This window comes from Dunckerocampus dactyliophorus, chromosome 17 (assembly GCF_027744805.1).
Source record: "Dunckerocampus dactyliophorus isolate RoL2022-P2 chromosome 17, RoL_Ddac_1.1, whole genome shotgun sequence".
In the NCBI taxonomy this organism is placed as follows: Eukaryota; Metazoa; Chordata; class Actinopteri; order Syngnathiformes; family Syngnathidae; genus Dunckerocampus; species Dunckerocampus dactyliophorus.
The window spans coordinates 13993681-14009473 of record NC_072835.1 but is presented as its reverse complement, the minus strand read 5'-3'; the positions used below and the strand labels follow the sequence as shown (position 1 = coordinate 14009473).

The 15793-nt window shown below is 40.5% G+C and overlaps 2 protein-coding genes across 3 annotated transcripts; one reads left to right on the top strand and one right to left on the bottom strand.

Annotated features, from left to right (window-relative positions):
* The first annotated feature begins 3786 nt into the window (after positions 1-3786).
* On the top strand, positions 3787-7918 carry tescb (tescalcin b). The gene is made up of 8 exons (XM_054757142.1): positions 3787-4052; positions 4891-4960; positions 5164-5244; positions 5337-5476; positions 5570-5631; positions 6222-6329; positions 6395-6442; positions 6744-7918. The coding sequence occupies exons 1-8, from the start codon at positions 3989-3991 to the stop codon at positions 6819-6821; spliced, it is 651 nt and encodes a 216-aa protein (XP_054613117.1). The 5' UTR covers positions 3787-3988; the 3' UTR covers positions 6822-7918.
* Positions 7919-10555: 2637 nt separating this feature from the next.
* m17 (IL-6 subfamily cytokine M17) lies at positions 10556-12433 on the bottom strand. 2 transcript variants are annotated; one of them, XM_054757421.1, is made up of 4 exons: positions 11969-12433; positions 11732-11877; positions 11142-11609; positions 10556-10608 (listed from the first exon to the last, which is right to left on the bottom strand). In XM_054757421.1, exons 1-3 carry the CDS (start codon positions 12051-12053, stop codon positions 11157-11159), a joined length of 684 nt encoding a protein of 227 aa, XP_054613396.1. In that variant the 5' UTR covers positions 12054-12433; the 3' UTR covers positions 10556-10608; positions 11142-11156. The 2 variants fall into 2 exon arrangements, with proteins under 2 accessions (XP_054613396.1, XP_054613395.1); XM_054757420.1 differs by lacking the exon at positions 10556-10608 and having other exon boundaries at positions 11064-11609.
* Positions 12434-15793: the final 3360 nt, after the last annotated feature.

Genomic DNA, 15793 nt, shown 5'->3' with positions numbered 1-15793 from the left:
TTCATACAATACATAATAAATACGGCACATTAGATCGCTATAATTTTGGACCCCACCCCGCACGACCCTCCCCATCTTCCGGAGATTTGTGGGAACACGAGATGGTCCATGGGTCAAAAAAGATTGGGGACCGCTGCTACAAAGGGTTAAGCTATGCAACACTAAGCCTCCATCAAGTTAAATATTCATCAGTTTCATTTTAGGTCAGTCTGTGAGTGGACTGCTAATAAAGAGTGCTTTTCATAAGACCCTTAACTCTGAACACAGCGGCATGTCTTTCTCTCATGCACACAAAACCAAAAATCTGAGGATTTGACCAAAGATAAGAGCAAAAAAAAAAAAAAGTGCCTACTGCACACTAAAGGCCTAAAATAAACCAGAAACTAAGAGAAAACAGGGAAGTGAAATTATACAGCACTTCACTCCTCAAAGTACCATAGGAACGGACAAAGAGAGTCAGGACATCAGCTCTGGAACCTTAATGATCTCTTCACAGTTTCCGATTCGGAAGTGACAGCTGTTGGTGTCGGCGGCGGCAAGCGGCGGCTGCTTTGCAAAACATCTGTGAGCCAATCTGTATTTTATCATTTGACTAAGATCTGCACGGTGCATTTATTATATGTGACAGGCAAACAGAACGATGGCAGCTGATTTGATTAGAAGAATAATCATGAGAAAAGTTTTCAAGCTTCTGTAAGGAAACATTCGTTTGGAGGGGGTTTCCTTGTGTAATGAAGTTTAGTTTTATTTACTTTCAAGTCGCAGTGGTAAAAGAAGGGCCAGAAAAAAGCATTTTATAACATAAACAGAAATTAAAAAAGGTCAAACAAATGACTGCTCATTTTCACAAAGTCTGCTGCCTCAGTTTTTATTTGCATATTCTCCAGAATGTTATGAAGAATATTAAGCTGAATGGCAATTAATTGCAAATTCCCTCTTTGTCATGAAAATTAACTTTGTTCCAAAAAAAAAAAAACATATTTCCACTGCTTTTCAGCCCTGCCACAAAGGAACCAGGTGACGTCATGTTAGCGATTCCCTGGTTAACATAGGTGAGAGTGTTGACAAGGATAAAGGCGGTCATCCTCATTGAGTGAGAATAACAGACTGGCAGCTTTACAAGGAGGGCGGTGCTTGAAATCTTTGTTGTTCATCTGTTAACCAAGGTTCCCTGCAAGGAAACATGTGCAGTCATCATTGCTTAGCACAAAAAGGGCAAGGATATTGCTGCTAGTAAGATTACACCTCAATCAACCATTCATCAGATCATTAAGAACTTGAAGGAGAGATGTTCAGTTGTTGTGAAGAAGGCTTCGGGGTGCCCAAGAAAGCCCAGTAAGCCTATGGATTGTCTCCCAAAATTGATTTATCTATGGGATTGGGGCATCACAAATGCAGCGCTTGCTCAGGAATGAATGGGAGCAGGCAGGCGTGAGTGCATTTGCACACACAGTGAGGCAAAGACTTTTCGAAGACGGCCTGTTGTCAAGAAGGGCAGCTAAGAAACCACTTCTCTCCAGGAAAAACATCAGGGACGGACTGGTATTCTGCAAAAGATACAGGTATTCGACTGAAGACTGGGGTTAAGTCTTTTTTTTTTTCTCTGCTGAATCGCCTTTCTTATTGTTTGGGGCATCCAGAAAAGCTTGTCTGGAAAAGAAAAGGTGAGCGCTGCCATCTGTCCTGTGTCATTCCAACGGTAAAGCATCCTGAAACCATTCATGTGTGGGGTTGCTTCTCAACCAAGGGAGTGGATCCACTCACAATTTTGCCCAAGAACACAGTCATGAATAAAAAAAAATGGTCCCAAAACATCCTCTGAGATCAACTTCTTCCAACCATCCAAGCACAGTTTGGTGAAAACCAATACTTTTTCAGGCATGATGAAGCACCTACCTAGCTAACTAACTGCTTTGGGGAACAAAACATCAACATTTTGGGCCCATGGCCAGGAAACTCCCCAGTCAAATCCTCAAGAGGCGGGTGGACATACAAATTCTGGCAATCTCCAAGTACTGATTATGCAATAATGGGCTGCCATAAGTCAGGATCTAGCCCAGAAGTGAATTGGCAGCATGCCACAGTGAACTGAAAAAGAAGGGTCAACACTGCAGATACTGACTCTTTACATAAACTTAATGTGACTGTCGATAAAAAGCCTTTGGCATGTATGAAATGCTTCTAATTATACTTCAGTATGCCATTATAATATGACAAAACTTGACAAAAATATCTGAAAACACTGAAGCAGCAAACTTTGTGCAAAGTAATACTTCATTCTCAAAACCTCTGGCCATGACTCTCCTTTTGGTTGAGTGTACCATTTAAATAAGTCAGGCACAATTTTTTACATATGGTTTCTTTAAAAAGACTATTATCTAAAACACATAACCACAAGCCAATGACAGAAAAACATGTGTACTGTATCATTTGTGTCATCACAACACAATAACTGTCTTACACACAGCACAAACTACACTTTTATGGACACACATCACGCATATACAACATCTCAACCTTCATTCTCGCACTTATTGAAGTCGAACTTCCAAAGAAACAAAATGACACTCATCAGCAGTGGGTTGTTTTTTTTGATGAAATACCACCACCATGTGGCTTAACAACAACTTGATGTGCCAGTCTTTGTGATGTCTTTTTTAAGCATTGTTGGAACATGTTGCAAAATGTTCGCACATTCAAGTCCACACCCTGTTCAACAAAAGGTATTTCGCCACAGGGCCATGAAGAGAAGCTGTAGCAGGTTTGATTACGTCACATGTGTCAAACTCGTCCCATGGAGGGCCGAGACGCTGCAGGTTTTCTCTCCAACCAGTTTCTTCAGCAGGTAATTTAATTGATGAGCTCCTTCACTCAAACTGAAGGTGTTGATCATTAAAATCACCTGCTTTAGTGACTGGCTGGAAAGAAAACCTGCAGTGTCTCAGCCCTCCATGGCACGAGTTTGACACCCCTGGTTTACGTGATAAAAACACAATAAAACTATCATTGTAGACCACAAATTGGCAGGCATTTTTAGACATGTTCTTTGGTCTCAATAACAAAGATAGCTCCCTGGCTATTGTACTGTATGTTTAATATGATTATCATCAGCTAGTTAATGTTTTGAGGAATGTGAAAAAGATTTTGTACTGAATTTAATCTGAGGTTTTCAGTGTTTTTGAAGGACTACAAGTGAAGGATTCAATATTGCTACAGCATGGTGGAGACGGTTTCTATTGACATACATTTTGAAATAATATGTAAGAAAGCATACACAAGTACAATATGCTCTTGCTTACTTTACCTTTTTTTTTTTACTTGACTTCCTTCCCTTTCATTGCTTCTATGATTGGTTTGCATGTCATTGCTGTTATTTCCGCACAGGGCATTCTTGTTTGCTTACTTCCGATATATCAACCAATCAGGTTCTTTTCTGCCTCCATTTCACACACCTGTAACTAATTAGGTCCTAGCTTCATGTTCTGGCTTGTTGGATTAGTTTTTGCTTGCCTGAGGTTTTGATGTTGTAAAAAAAAACACACACTCACACTGAGAGAAATAAAAAATAAATGGAACTGAACTGGATTTTTTTTAAATGCAAAAAGGAAAATATGCAACAAATTAGAAAGTAAGCCTCAAGAGCGTATGAGTTAATATTTATTTACTTAAAAGGAGCACTGCAAAAAAAAAGACACGGAAATGAAAAAAATGACACAAGATTTAAACGTTTTCAAATTAAAATCGATATACTGTAACGATCGAAGGTGTGGCCTTGCTCCGTGACGTCACCGGCCTTGGTTGCGGAAGTGTAATGTTTTCTCTCTGCGGAGATGAAGGCTGTTGTGGTGTGTGTCAAGTGTTCAGATGATTCCCAACACCTGAGCGTGGCTTCCTTTCCTGCTCCTCTACTCGATAGTTGACAGGTCCCACTATCTACCTGTCCTGGTCCAGTGGACCGTCCCGGGAAGGACTTTCTTTAATCTTAAACATGGGTGCTTGGCAGTCTTTATCTGGTCCTGCAGAATACAGACAACTGGCGGAAAAGACGGGCTGTGAGTATGCTTACAACACTAAAACATGATTTATTTAAGTGTACTTGATGATGTTGTGTGGGTTTTAAGGTGGTGTATTGTGTCAGACACTCGCTGGCCGCTTCATTAGTTACACATGCACATTATAATAACATTTTAAAAAGATAGCAGTGCTCGGTTTTGATTGATTCTCATATTTGGGGCATCTAATGTAATTAAATTGGGTGCCGAAAACATTAGAAACCGCTGTCAGTGCAGTTTACACCACTGCAAAGCAGAATAATAAACTCCATGATGCAGGCTATTCAACGAGGTAGTTTTTGGTGCTACATTTTTAGAAAGCTAAGGGCAACGGTGGCAAGCGGTTTCCTTCACTGTTTTTCTTATTTTGTGTATTGTCAAGTCAGGGCTCTGCATACCTTAAATATTTTACCTCACAAAATGGCTTATATAGTCCTAAAGTCATAAATTAAAACAGATGCAAAATGTTTACGTGTGTCAAAGATCTTCTATATGTTACTCATTAAGGACCCACTGCAAAAATTAGTCAAGATGAAATCTACCTATCATCAAAACTAAGTATTATTATCACTTTATGATACTATTGTACATGTTATTATTGTTGTTATATTATTTTAATTGTAGAGGCAGAGCTATAGAATTTGAGCTAATGAAGTGGCCACGGTGCTTTAGTGATTAATAATTCATATTGCGAGTTAAAAGCGGTGTAACTTACCTCGCGGTGTTGCAGTAAATAAAACATTGGACACACCGTGACAGATAATTCCACCAGTAGCTCCTTGGGCACAAACTAAAGGTGTTTTACATGTTTAAATACATTTCTGCATGTGCTTTGCAGTCTCCTGTGAGCAGATTGGAGTTCTGCACAAAAGATTCAAGCAGTTGAGCCACAACGAAGACACCCTGCGGTACTTTTGGTCTTTATTCAGCCTCCTCCTTGATTTTATTTGATTTCTTGCTGCTGTTCTATGCAAATCCTGCACATTGGCAGGAGAAACTTGCCTGACAGGCTTCAGGTGTCACGCGTGGTTGTGTGACAATACAGCAGCAGCAGCAGGAAGGTCTAATAGGAAATGAACGTGCTGTTGATTGTTTTTTTTTCCTTCCCCAGGAGGGAGCACTTCAACGCCATCCCAGATCTGGCATGGAATCCCATCCGTACACAGATTATAGAGGCCTTCTTCGACAGGAGGTGCAGTTGTGATGCCGAGCATGACAAAGGATTAAGTTATCTGTTAGCGTGACTGGATTTACAACATTTATGATGTCCTCCTCTACTTGCAGGAACTTCGTGCCACCTGGTGAGGGCTCGGTGGAAGAGATCCACCTGGAGGAGTTTGTGGTCATCATGTCCCATTTCAAGCCGCCTTCGCTCAGCATGACGGACGAGGAGCGGGACAGTGTCAGGAGGGAGAAACTGCGATGTGCGCCTAGCAACCTGTCAACCAATCACAATGCTCCATTTTTATTTATCTTTGTACATCTCTACTGAAATGTCTTATTTGTTTTGTCTGCAGTTTTATTCAACATGCACGACACGGACAACGATGGGACAATAACGCTGGAGGAATACAGACATGTGAGACTAGACATTTTGAAACTGTTTTTTTGTACCACAGGAAGTCATGGATATATTAAAAAAAAAAAAACTTTATTAACTTTCCGGGCAGCTTTAAAGTAATTTTTAAACATTCTTAATCTTGTAAAATGTCTAATGACTACAGTCGTCCCCCTTGTTTATCGCAGTTAATTGGTTCCAGACGTGCGAAAGCGTATTTCTGCGAAGTAGGATTCAATATTAATAAATGGAATATTTTCGTAGTTACAACATAGAAAACCTGTGCATGAATTCCAAAAACATGCATGTTAGGTTCATTCTAAATTGTCCATAGGTATGAATGTGAGTGTGAATGGTTGTTTGTCGATATGTGCCCTGCGATTGGCTGGCGACCAATCCAGGGTGTACCCCGCCTCTCGCCTGAAGTCAGCTGGGATGGGCTTCGGCATACGCCCGCGACCCTAGTCGGGTTAAGCGGTGTAGAAAACGGATGGATGGAAAATAAAGCTAAATAAAAAGCCAAATGCAAGTGTTAATACTTTGATGCTCGCTGAACCAAGCTCTCACGTGATAGGCTGATGTGATAAATAATGTTATTTTTGGTGGACCAGGTGGTGGAGGAGCTTCTATCTCGCAGCGGGGCCATCGGCAAGGAAACGGCCAAAAGCATCGCCGATGCCGCCATGTTGGAGGTGGCCGGTATCTCAATGGGTCACATGGTAGGTTTGCTAATTGATGGCGCTTCATATTTAGCCTGAGTTAACTGTCGCTTGTGGCCTCGCAGGAACCTGACGAGTTCTATGAGGGCATCACGTTTGAGCACTTCCTCAAGGTGGGTTGTTCGATTTAGTTACCTCCACTTACCACCATGGTTTAGCTTTTTAATGTCGTTTTAATATGTGGTGTTCATTGCAAGTACATGTCAGCAAATCTTTTGTTAACATATTTGTATTAGAATGATTATTTTGTAATAACATAAAAAAGTTTATTAGATGGAGCCGGCCTACCATCAGTGGTACTTGCACCGCAGTTTGAGATTTAGTGGTCTACCCTACCTGTCAAAAGTTTGGGGGGGCATGCTCACGCATTTAAATGAGAAGCTGTCTCTAAACTTTTGTGTATGCCTTTTGCAGCTGTTGAACGGCTTCGAGATTGAGGCGAAGATGAACGTGCGTTTTTTGAATGTGGACACGACGACTCTCTGCAAGTGACGTCTGACGTCCTAATAAGGAGGAAAATACATCTTCCCTTCGCCATATGTATGCGTTGAGCAATACTGCTTTTGAGTAACTATGCAAATTCCTATATGATACTATTTGTCTATATTCTAGGTGCAAACAAATAACATGCTGGCTGTTGAAGCAATAATCACAGATGCATGTGTGACTCTACATGCAAATCATTTTTAACAAGTATCAATTATTCACCAGGGATGACATGGTTGTCTTAAAGTACACTCAATTGTCATTCAGCTGTATTTTTGATAAGAACAAGGTTTTGTTTTGTTTGTTTTGTTCCACCCCGCAACATGCTAACATTATATCTCATCGGATACAATAAACTCAGGCCGTCTGCAAAATATACCACAGCTGCATTTTCATTATTTGTCTTACATAAAGTCTTAAAGGGATAGTTTGGATTTTTTGACATGAAGTTGTATGACATCCACATCAGCGTTGTAGTCCAATAACAGAGACTTACCCCCCACTCGGTCTCCTAAGTCCAGTTCTGGTCAGATTTCCGTGATGAAGAACGTAGTTCCACTTAGTTGCTGGGGACAATTAAGTAAAGACTGTGTTCAAAAGATTAATACATTTGCATGACAAAAATGCCTTCTCAAAAAAATCTGACCTCACAAAACGCTCGGCGTTATATTTGTCTCCCTCTGTATTCCTGCGGGAGATGCGTTCATGTGTATGTGACGAAGACGCTCGCATCTGCTGGGGGGGTAAGTCACTGTTATTGGACTACAATGCTGATGGGGACGTCATACAATTTCATGTCAAAAAATCCGAACTATAAACAACGTTTGTTGTTGTTTATTGATCAAGTGTATTATTTTATTTTATTGCACTCTATTTATTGTTATTTTTGTGTGTTTAGATATTCTGTGCTGTGTGTTTGATAGGTCTTAACCACAGATTTTACTTTATTTAACCACATGAATGTGAATGCAGCCTTTTAGACTGGTCTGGATAGAGAGCAGTTGTTTGCTGCCCTCTACAGGACGACACCTGCACTGCATGTAATAATGAACTGGCTGTATTCCAATAAAGGCATTCTTCCAATGTTGCGAATGTGCAGTCATTTTCCACAACATCAGGTACACCGAAAAGAATGCTGTCTTTTCCTTGACCTTTAACCCACATTGCTCATTTCTGCGGTTCTCTTCCCGTCTGTCCAGCTAAGACGACTTGCATGTGTCATCTAGTTTTAAGCCACATTCCAGTTAAAGACCTTTTCCACTGTTTTTTGGAGGTTAAACAAGAGCAAACGTGGCACACAAAACTGACTTTTGCCCTCTTTGTTTGTCCGTCAAATAAAAGGAGATGAGTTATTAAAGGGAACTTGATTCATGAGTCCTACTTCCACTTTCCAGACAGCTTGTGAGCCAAAAGGGCCCCGTTTACATATACTGTACATGTATTGAACAAATGTTATGGGGATCTGTGATCTATACATTCCTGATCAAAATTTGAGGTTGTGCAGGGGCGTCAAACCGCACCTGGCTATGTGGAGATGTTGCAGGGGGCATCCCTCATGACTGAAGGCCCTCGTCTGTGTGGTTGGACTTCTCTGAGAAGAATAACCTCACTCTTTTGAACCATCCTGTGTGTTCCCCTGATCGAGATCCAAATGAGAATATTTGGGGAGGGATGGAGGGCATCTAACATGCCCAAACCTATTTTTGAGGTGATTACCAAGAATGCTGCAGACACTCATTACTGAGTCCTTTTTTTGAAAATGTTATTTCTATTTTATTGGGATTTAAGTATTTTTTGAGCTATGGCTCAGCTGATGAACAGGCTATTTCACCGCTCGTTTGCAATAAATTACTTACTCAAATATTTTTTGTCTTACTCCCATTTCTTCCTTTTGCATTTTGAAGCTCTCCGTAGAACCTCGTCAAGATCCCACAATGCAAAATATAAATTCTTGCAATTTTTCAATTGGTGTTCAAATTTTGATCAGGAGTGTATAAAGCCGGTACACCTGCTGCACAGAGATCCAACCATTTTTGATTGAGGGGAGGAATATTGATGGAACAATATTTATATTTAAATATTTCTTTAGTAGCCAGCAACTAACTACAAAAATATAGAGATCAGTTCATTGTAAATTAATTATTCTGTTAAGTAATATCTTGATTAAATTAAAATTCATTTAAAAAAAATGTTAACATGTTGAGCACTAGCGGTAGATTTAAAACACACACACAAACATAAACGAGACGGCCACGGCGCTCCGTCGTGGAAGATGAGTGGTATTACCGCGAGTATGATGAACTGACATCTATCAGTCTGGAAAAGCTAATAAAGCCATTTCTAAAGCTCCAGCAAGCCACAGTGAGAGCCATTATCCACAAATAGCTCAAAAAAAAGAAAAAGAACAGTGATTAACCTTCCCAGGATTGGCCGGCCAACCAAAATGACCCCAAGGGCGCAGCAACGACTCATCCAAGAGGTCACAAAAGACCCCACAATAACATCCAAAGAACTGCAGGCCTCACTTTCCTCAGTTATGGTCAGTGTTCATGACTCCACCATAAGAAAAGCACTGGGCAAAAACGGCCTGCATGGCAGAGTTCCAAAATGAAAAACCATTGCTGAACAAAAAGAACAGTAAGGCTCGTCTCAATTTAGCCAGAAAACAGCTTGATCATCCCCAAGACCTTTGAAAAAATACCCTGTTGTCTGACGAGACAAAAGTTGAACTTTTTGGAAGGTGTGTGTCCCATTACATCTGGTGTAAAAGTAAGAACATCACACTGACAGTAAAATATGGTGGTGGTAGTGTGATGGTCAGGGGCTGTTTTGCTGCTTCAGGACCTGGAAGACTTGCTGTGATAAATGGAACCATCAATTCTGCTGTCTACCAAAAAATCCTGAAGGAGAATGTCCGGCCATCTGTTTGTGATCTCAGGCTGAAACAAACTTGGGTTCTTCAGCAGCAAGTCCACCTCTGAATGGCTGAAGAAAAAGAAAATGAAGACTTTGGAGTGGCCTAGTCAAAGTCCTGACCTGAATCCTATTGAGCTGCTGTGGCATGACCTTAAAAAGGTGGTTCATGCAGGACAACCCTCCAATGTGGCTGAATTACAACAATTCTGCAAAGATGAGTGGGCAAAAAATTCCTCCACAGCGCTGTAAGAGACTCATTGAAAGTTATCGCAAACGCTTGATTGCAGTTGTTGTTGCTCAGGCTGGCCCAACCAGTTATTAGGTTTAGGGGGCACGTTTCCACACACGGCCATGTACTGTAGGTTTGGATTTTTTATTCTCCCTTAATAATAAAAAGTTTCATTTAAAAACTGCATTTTGTGTTCAGTTGTGTTGTCATTGACTAATGTTTTAATTAGTTTGATGATCTGAACAATTAAGCGTGACAAAAAAAGAAGAAATCAGGAAGGGGGCAAACACTCGATCACACCACTGTATATTTTTTTAAATAATAAAACAGATTTTTTATAAGTAAAAAAAATAAAGAAATAAATGGGGTTTTTTTTAAGTCTGAAAAATATTCAGTTGATGTCGGTTTAATCCAAAAAATATTAACTTTAATGTATTTGTTTATCCATTATGTTAATATTTTTGAAACATGTTTTTGAGCACATTAAACAGATACAAGCAATGTGGCTAACATTCTTCGCTTTCCTACATGTGCAAGGACAAAATAACCGCTGTAAAACGCATCTAAATAAAACCAGAATAAAGTCAAACTACTCACCAAGGTGTTTCCTGGGTGATACTGTCACCTAGTGGCCTTTCATGGATATTGCTGAAATGAATAAGTACACACTGTTATGTCATAATCAAGCTGACATGTTGAAGGGGCAGTTCCCAGTATGATGCCGTGTGACACTACGTCACTAATTGTGCCGGTGTACCTAATGAAGTGACCGGTGACGTGTTAGCAGCCAGTCTGCCAAATTCAAAGCTTTTTTCACCCGAGCCAGACGCAGCGTGGCCGTGTGACCGACTAGACAGAACGTGAAGCCATGCATCACCGTATGGCAGCTCACATCACACAGTCAGCGTCTCGGCTGCTTCCTGATTTTTCTTTTTAAGCCTTTGTGATGCGCATTGTAACACATGACAGCAAAAAAACACCCCAACCTTTATGTTCTTATTTTTGTTTATTGATGTTTTGTGCTGCCAGGCATGTACATTATTGATGCAATAAGTACTTTTAAACACCCCAACACAATGTTGAACATATTTTAGGTGCTTTTGGGTGCTGTGTGCTCAGAAATACATAAGAAAATAAATATTAAATAGTATAAATAGGCTGAGGCACCGTCTCGTACTCACAGTTCCTCTTAAGTCTCATAGTAAATTCCTCCTCCCTCTGCACACTTTGCCTTTGATGGTCCTCAATTCCCTGCTAACATTCAACAGGAACTCCTTGTAGGTCTTCAACACTACACATCCATAAACCTTCTGCTGGAAGATGTTCTGCGGAGGGGGCAAGGAGGTGGGTGCCCCTGCCGGCCAATCCTGGAGGTTTGGGAAGGCTTTCCGGTAGAAGGCTTGCATGAGCGCCTCCAGGTTCCTGCTGTATGTGCCCACGATTCCCAGCTGGACCAGAAGCAAACTGTCGGGAGGCTGCAGGTCCGTTTGCTGCTCGTACACCCGCCTCAGGTGAGGGGAGAAGGCCTGCAGGTTCCGGTGGATGCTCTCCATCCTCTCTGAGGGCTCTAGGCCGGAGATGTTGGGCTCAGGAACGTTAGGGATGGACATCTTGCAGAAGAGGTGGGACATTTCTCCTTGGGAGGCTTTCTGTAAGAAAGAAAACCAGCAATAACGTTACAAAAGAGTAGAGTATGTCCGTACTCGTGTGTTTGATTTGTGAAAACACCAATAAGATCCCAGAAGAATAGACTATGTCCAAACATACTCACATATGTTTTGATGAGCTCCACGGATTCTTTCTGGATGAGTCTGGTTAGCCTCAAGGTCTGCTGCAGGAAACCTCCACACGGCTGGCTTTTGCTGCTTGCTGTTTTTGAGGATTGGGCCACCAGGAGCAGCAGGAGAGCGAGCAATGCTGGACAGAAAGGAGTAGGTCAGCAATACAGCTTGTGTTTAAAGCAGCATCACCAAGTATCTTTGACTACAAGGAATGTATTCCAACTTACTTGTTGCTGGGTTCTTCAGACGTGTCCAAAGCATACTACTCCTCACATGTCCACTCATTCTCCTCCTAATGCACAGACTTGTCATAATCGCACTCCTTTAACTTTTTTTTTTTTTAAAGAGCCCAAACCGCACATTGGTCATTGGAGGAAATGACGTGCACTTTATGAGGCAACCTAAATTTCCCAGAATTTCCTCCTTTGTTTTGATGTGACACTTTTTTTCTTCTTCTTCTTTTGTTTGTAGCTTTATTTAAACACTGCGGACAATGCCCATACATGCCTGCTGCTGAGGAGACATGTTCAGGCGTTGGCCTGATTGTCACCGCATGCAGCATCATGTTGTCTTGTGGATGCCATTTTTATTTATTGAACATTAAAACACAGTTATATATTGTGCATAGAGACAGTAGTCGCACTTGTGCATGACTTGAAATGAAAAACTTAAAAACACTTTTAACCTTTGACTTTCATGACTGAAAGGTGCTTTTACCCCCACCTAGAGGACATACGGGGAACTTGTGGGGGGCCTCAGTGGGGTCTTGTGCAGTAATTTGTTCTGGGGGACATTTTCATCACTATTCATAACACAAGAGATATGTTTGCACTAGTCAAAGATCCTTAAAAAGGTAGGAGCACTCTGTTGTTTTTAAAGGACCTACTACAAAAACACTAGTCACAGATCCTCTATTTAACAGGAGTGCTCTGCTGTTTTGAAGGACCTACTGCAAATACATTAGTCAAAGATCCTTTATATGACAGGAGGGGCCTATTGCACAAAAGCTGGTCAAAGAGCCTCAATATAGCAGGAGAGCTCTACTGGTTTTAAGGAAGCACTACAAAAATGCTAGTCAAAGATCGTCTATATATCAGAAGCAATCTGCTGTTTATAAGTACCTATTACAAAAATGCTAGTCAAAGATCCTCTAAATAACAAGAGGGCTGCGTCTTTTTTAGGGACCAACTGCAGATACATTAGTCAAAGATCCTTTATAATAGAGGAGGGGACTACTGTACAAACGCTAGTCAAAGATCCTCTACAAACAGGAGTGCAGGGGTAGATTGGCCAGCGGGAGTACCAACAGTTTTCCCGGTGGGTCGACAAAAATGTACCCATGTACGGCCGTTTACTGATTTATTTATTACTGCGCCTTACTGTGACGCTACATTAAACGCATATTGATACATGCCAGTGACTAGCACCAAGCTGAAAACGGCCGCTCAAGTTGAAGACCGCCGACAAGCTCATCGATTGGCTCTTTCCGTGTCTTGCTAACGTTTGATTGGCCTTTCCAGCTGTCACTCCATGGGCGCTCGGACGTTCTCACAGGTGTTTTGCTAGTTGGCGAAGTGGTCGTCTATCTCGGTAAGTTGTTAACACGGTGGCCATAATGTTGATATCAGAGGTATTATTTACATTAATATTTGAGTCTCTGTGCGTACGTAATAAAGTCAAATCAGATGGTTATATTATTGTTTTCCATACTTTAGCTAACTAGTTCTGATTGCATGCACTCTTATTTTTTTTTGCATGTAATTTTGTTCAGAACCATTCCACATTATACTTTTCATGCCCAGATTTGTGATCTAATGTGGACATGATCTCACCAGAGACCCCAGCAGCCTAGTGGGCCCACCGATTTGATGCTTTTCACTCTCATGTATGTATTGAGAACATAGAGTTCCAGACATAGAGGGGTGTTGTTTCGTACAGTGGTGCTATTAAGGGCTCGTGTGTTTGCATGTACGTCAATGGGGCGAGTTGGCACAGTATATGCACGTGGATTGTAGTGGGTCGCTATGGACCAAAAAAGTCCGGGGCCAAATTTTTAACCCTAACCCAAATTTTAAGTAATCTCCAACAAAAACACTAGTAAAATATCCTCAGGACCGACTTCAAAAACAAGATCATCTATTCTATTCAACGCAGCAAAGTGGAGAGATTGGGGCATACGCTAACGTTAGCGTTGTGTATCTATTTTGTCACATTGTTAGCCGTGTATACTGGATAGTTAATACTAAAAATAGCACCTTATAGCACCATGTGGCGACTGCTTTCACCAACAGAAATGACTCTTGAGTCGGCCATATTGTGCTGAGTAGCCTGGACAAGCGATGCACATGCAGCCTTAATGGTGCGTGAATGCGCTATAGTGGACGACAGGCAGTCTGTTGTTGGTTTTACTAATTGTAACATTGCTGAGCAGCCTGGACAGACGTGTCTATTTTCTGTTCTATAGTAATCATCACATTTCTCTCGCACTCGCTCTTGCACTGAATCAAATCCAGCCAAAGTCAATCGTACACAAGAGCCAAAACAAAGACCAACTAAGAATCTGTTCCTCATATCTCTGCTTTTTTTTTTTGGACTGTTAGCATTTTGCACAGGAAGCTGGCACCGGAAATGTCTCAATTTGTCCAAGTGCGTATTGGGCCGTGCCCCGCTTGGCCAAAAGTGTGCAATAAGTCAGCGGCACAGTCATGCTGATGTCATGCTATGACAGGATGATTTCATTGTGACTTATCATGGCTCATGAAATCCAATGAGGAACCACCGTGGAACGACATTAATGCAATAAATGTTGTTTTTTTTCTGCCTCCTCATGATGGGCATTTTAAATGACGTACGTAAAACCAACGCTTTGCATCATGGAGCTGATGAGGTCAAAGGGAATTCTATTTTTAAAAAACGGGAAAACTCAAAGCACAGCAGTCTTGTCAGCACTGTATTACAAGGTTGTGTGATTTTTGGCCACTAGTTTCTAATATTGTCTAAAATTGTGTTTACTTTTATTTTGCTACCTGAGATTGTCAATCATTTTAATTGCATTTTTAAACATTTTAAATTCTATTTTTTTTTTCCCCTTTCATTTACTACCCTTTTAGATCCCAAGAGTGTACAATTTTTAAGCAACAACATTGTCATCGTTGAATCAAATGGGCATTTAGAGGGAGGGTTAAAATGATACAAATATTTCCATGTTTTATATTGATTAGAACTCAAGTTGACTGAGATATAGGAGCCAAAAAAGATCTGTTATGTTTTTAAGTGGTTATTTTTGGGATTGAGTGATTCAATTCATGATGACATTTTTAGAGCTGCTGGAAATGTGAGCTCAATCAAGTGTCCATCTATCTTTTTATAACAGTTTTCATGAAAAAAAAATAATAATAATGATTCCATATGGTAACACAAGCAAAGTTAAGAGCAAAAATGTACCTGCAAAGACAAAAAAATGCTTCTGGAACCCACAGGGTTCATTGAAATTGTACATTTTTTATTTTTAAATGTAATTCAAATTTTAACCCAGGTTTCATATTAAAGCTCATTTCTGATTTTTTTTTTATTACTGTATTTAGGCGAAATATTTGATCGTGTAATAAAATAATAAATAAAATAATAATCATACAGGTACTAGAGCTGTATGTACTAGATTTCAACTTAACTTGTTCAGGCGGACCTGATATTGTGGCCGTCACCGACAGATATATTCTAAGTTATTTAATTTTATTCTCATTTTATTTAGATTTGATTCATTTTAATTGTATTTTTTTTTTAACTCTTGTAATTGATTTTTATTGGATTTTATTTGAATGAAACCTTATTTTCTTTCATTTTAGCAAGTACAGTTTTAATTTTTTTTTCTATGTTATTTTATTTATCCCGTGAGCTCGTGCAGATGCACCTAATGTTGCGTCCAGAGAGTTTTCCCTGCATCTGAAGTGTAATTAATTTCCGGGTCGTTGGGGAGACACAACAGTGCAGTAGAACCAACAAGCATTACGGGGAAGTTGAACCACAGAAGAGCCAAAAGTGCAGCATCACAA

What these genes read in the sequence shown, in the direction of transcription:
- tescb (XM_054757142.1), top strand. Translation starts at nt 3,989, where the DNA reads ATGGGTGCTTGGCAGTCTTTATCTGGTCCTGCAGAATACAGACAACTG. An exon ending in CACAACGAAGACACCCTGCG is followed by an intron (nt 4,961 to 5,163) that starts GTACTTTTGGTC and finishes TTCCTTCCCCAG; the next exon opens with GAGGGAGCACTTCAACGCCA. An exon ending in CAGGAGGGAGAAACTGCGAT is followed by an intron (nt 5,477 to 5,569) that starts GTGCGCCTAGCA and finishes TTTTGTCTGCAG; the next exon opens with TTTTATTCAACATGCACGAC.
- m17 (XM_054757421.1), bottom strand. Translation starts at nt 12,053, where the DNA reads ATGACAAGTCTGTGCATTAGGAGGAGAATGAGTGGACATGTGAGGAGT. An exon ending in TCTGAAGAACCCAGCAACAA is followed by an intron (nt 11,878 to 11,968) that starts GTAAGTTGGAAT and finishes CTTTCTGTCCAG; the next exon opens with CATTGCTCGCTCTCCTGCTG. An exon ending in TGGAGCTCATCAAAACATAT is followed by an intron (nt 11,610 to 11,731) that starts GTGAGTATGTTT and finishes TCTTTCTTACAG; the next exon opens with AAAGCCTCCCAAGGAGAAAT.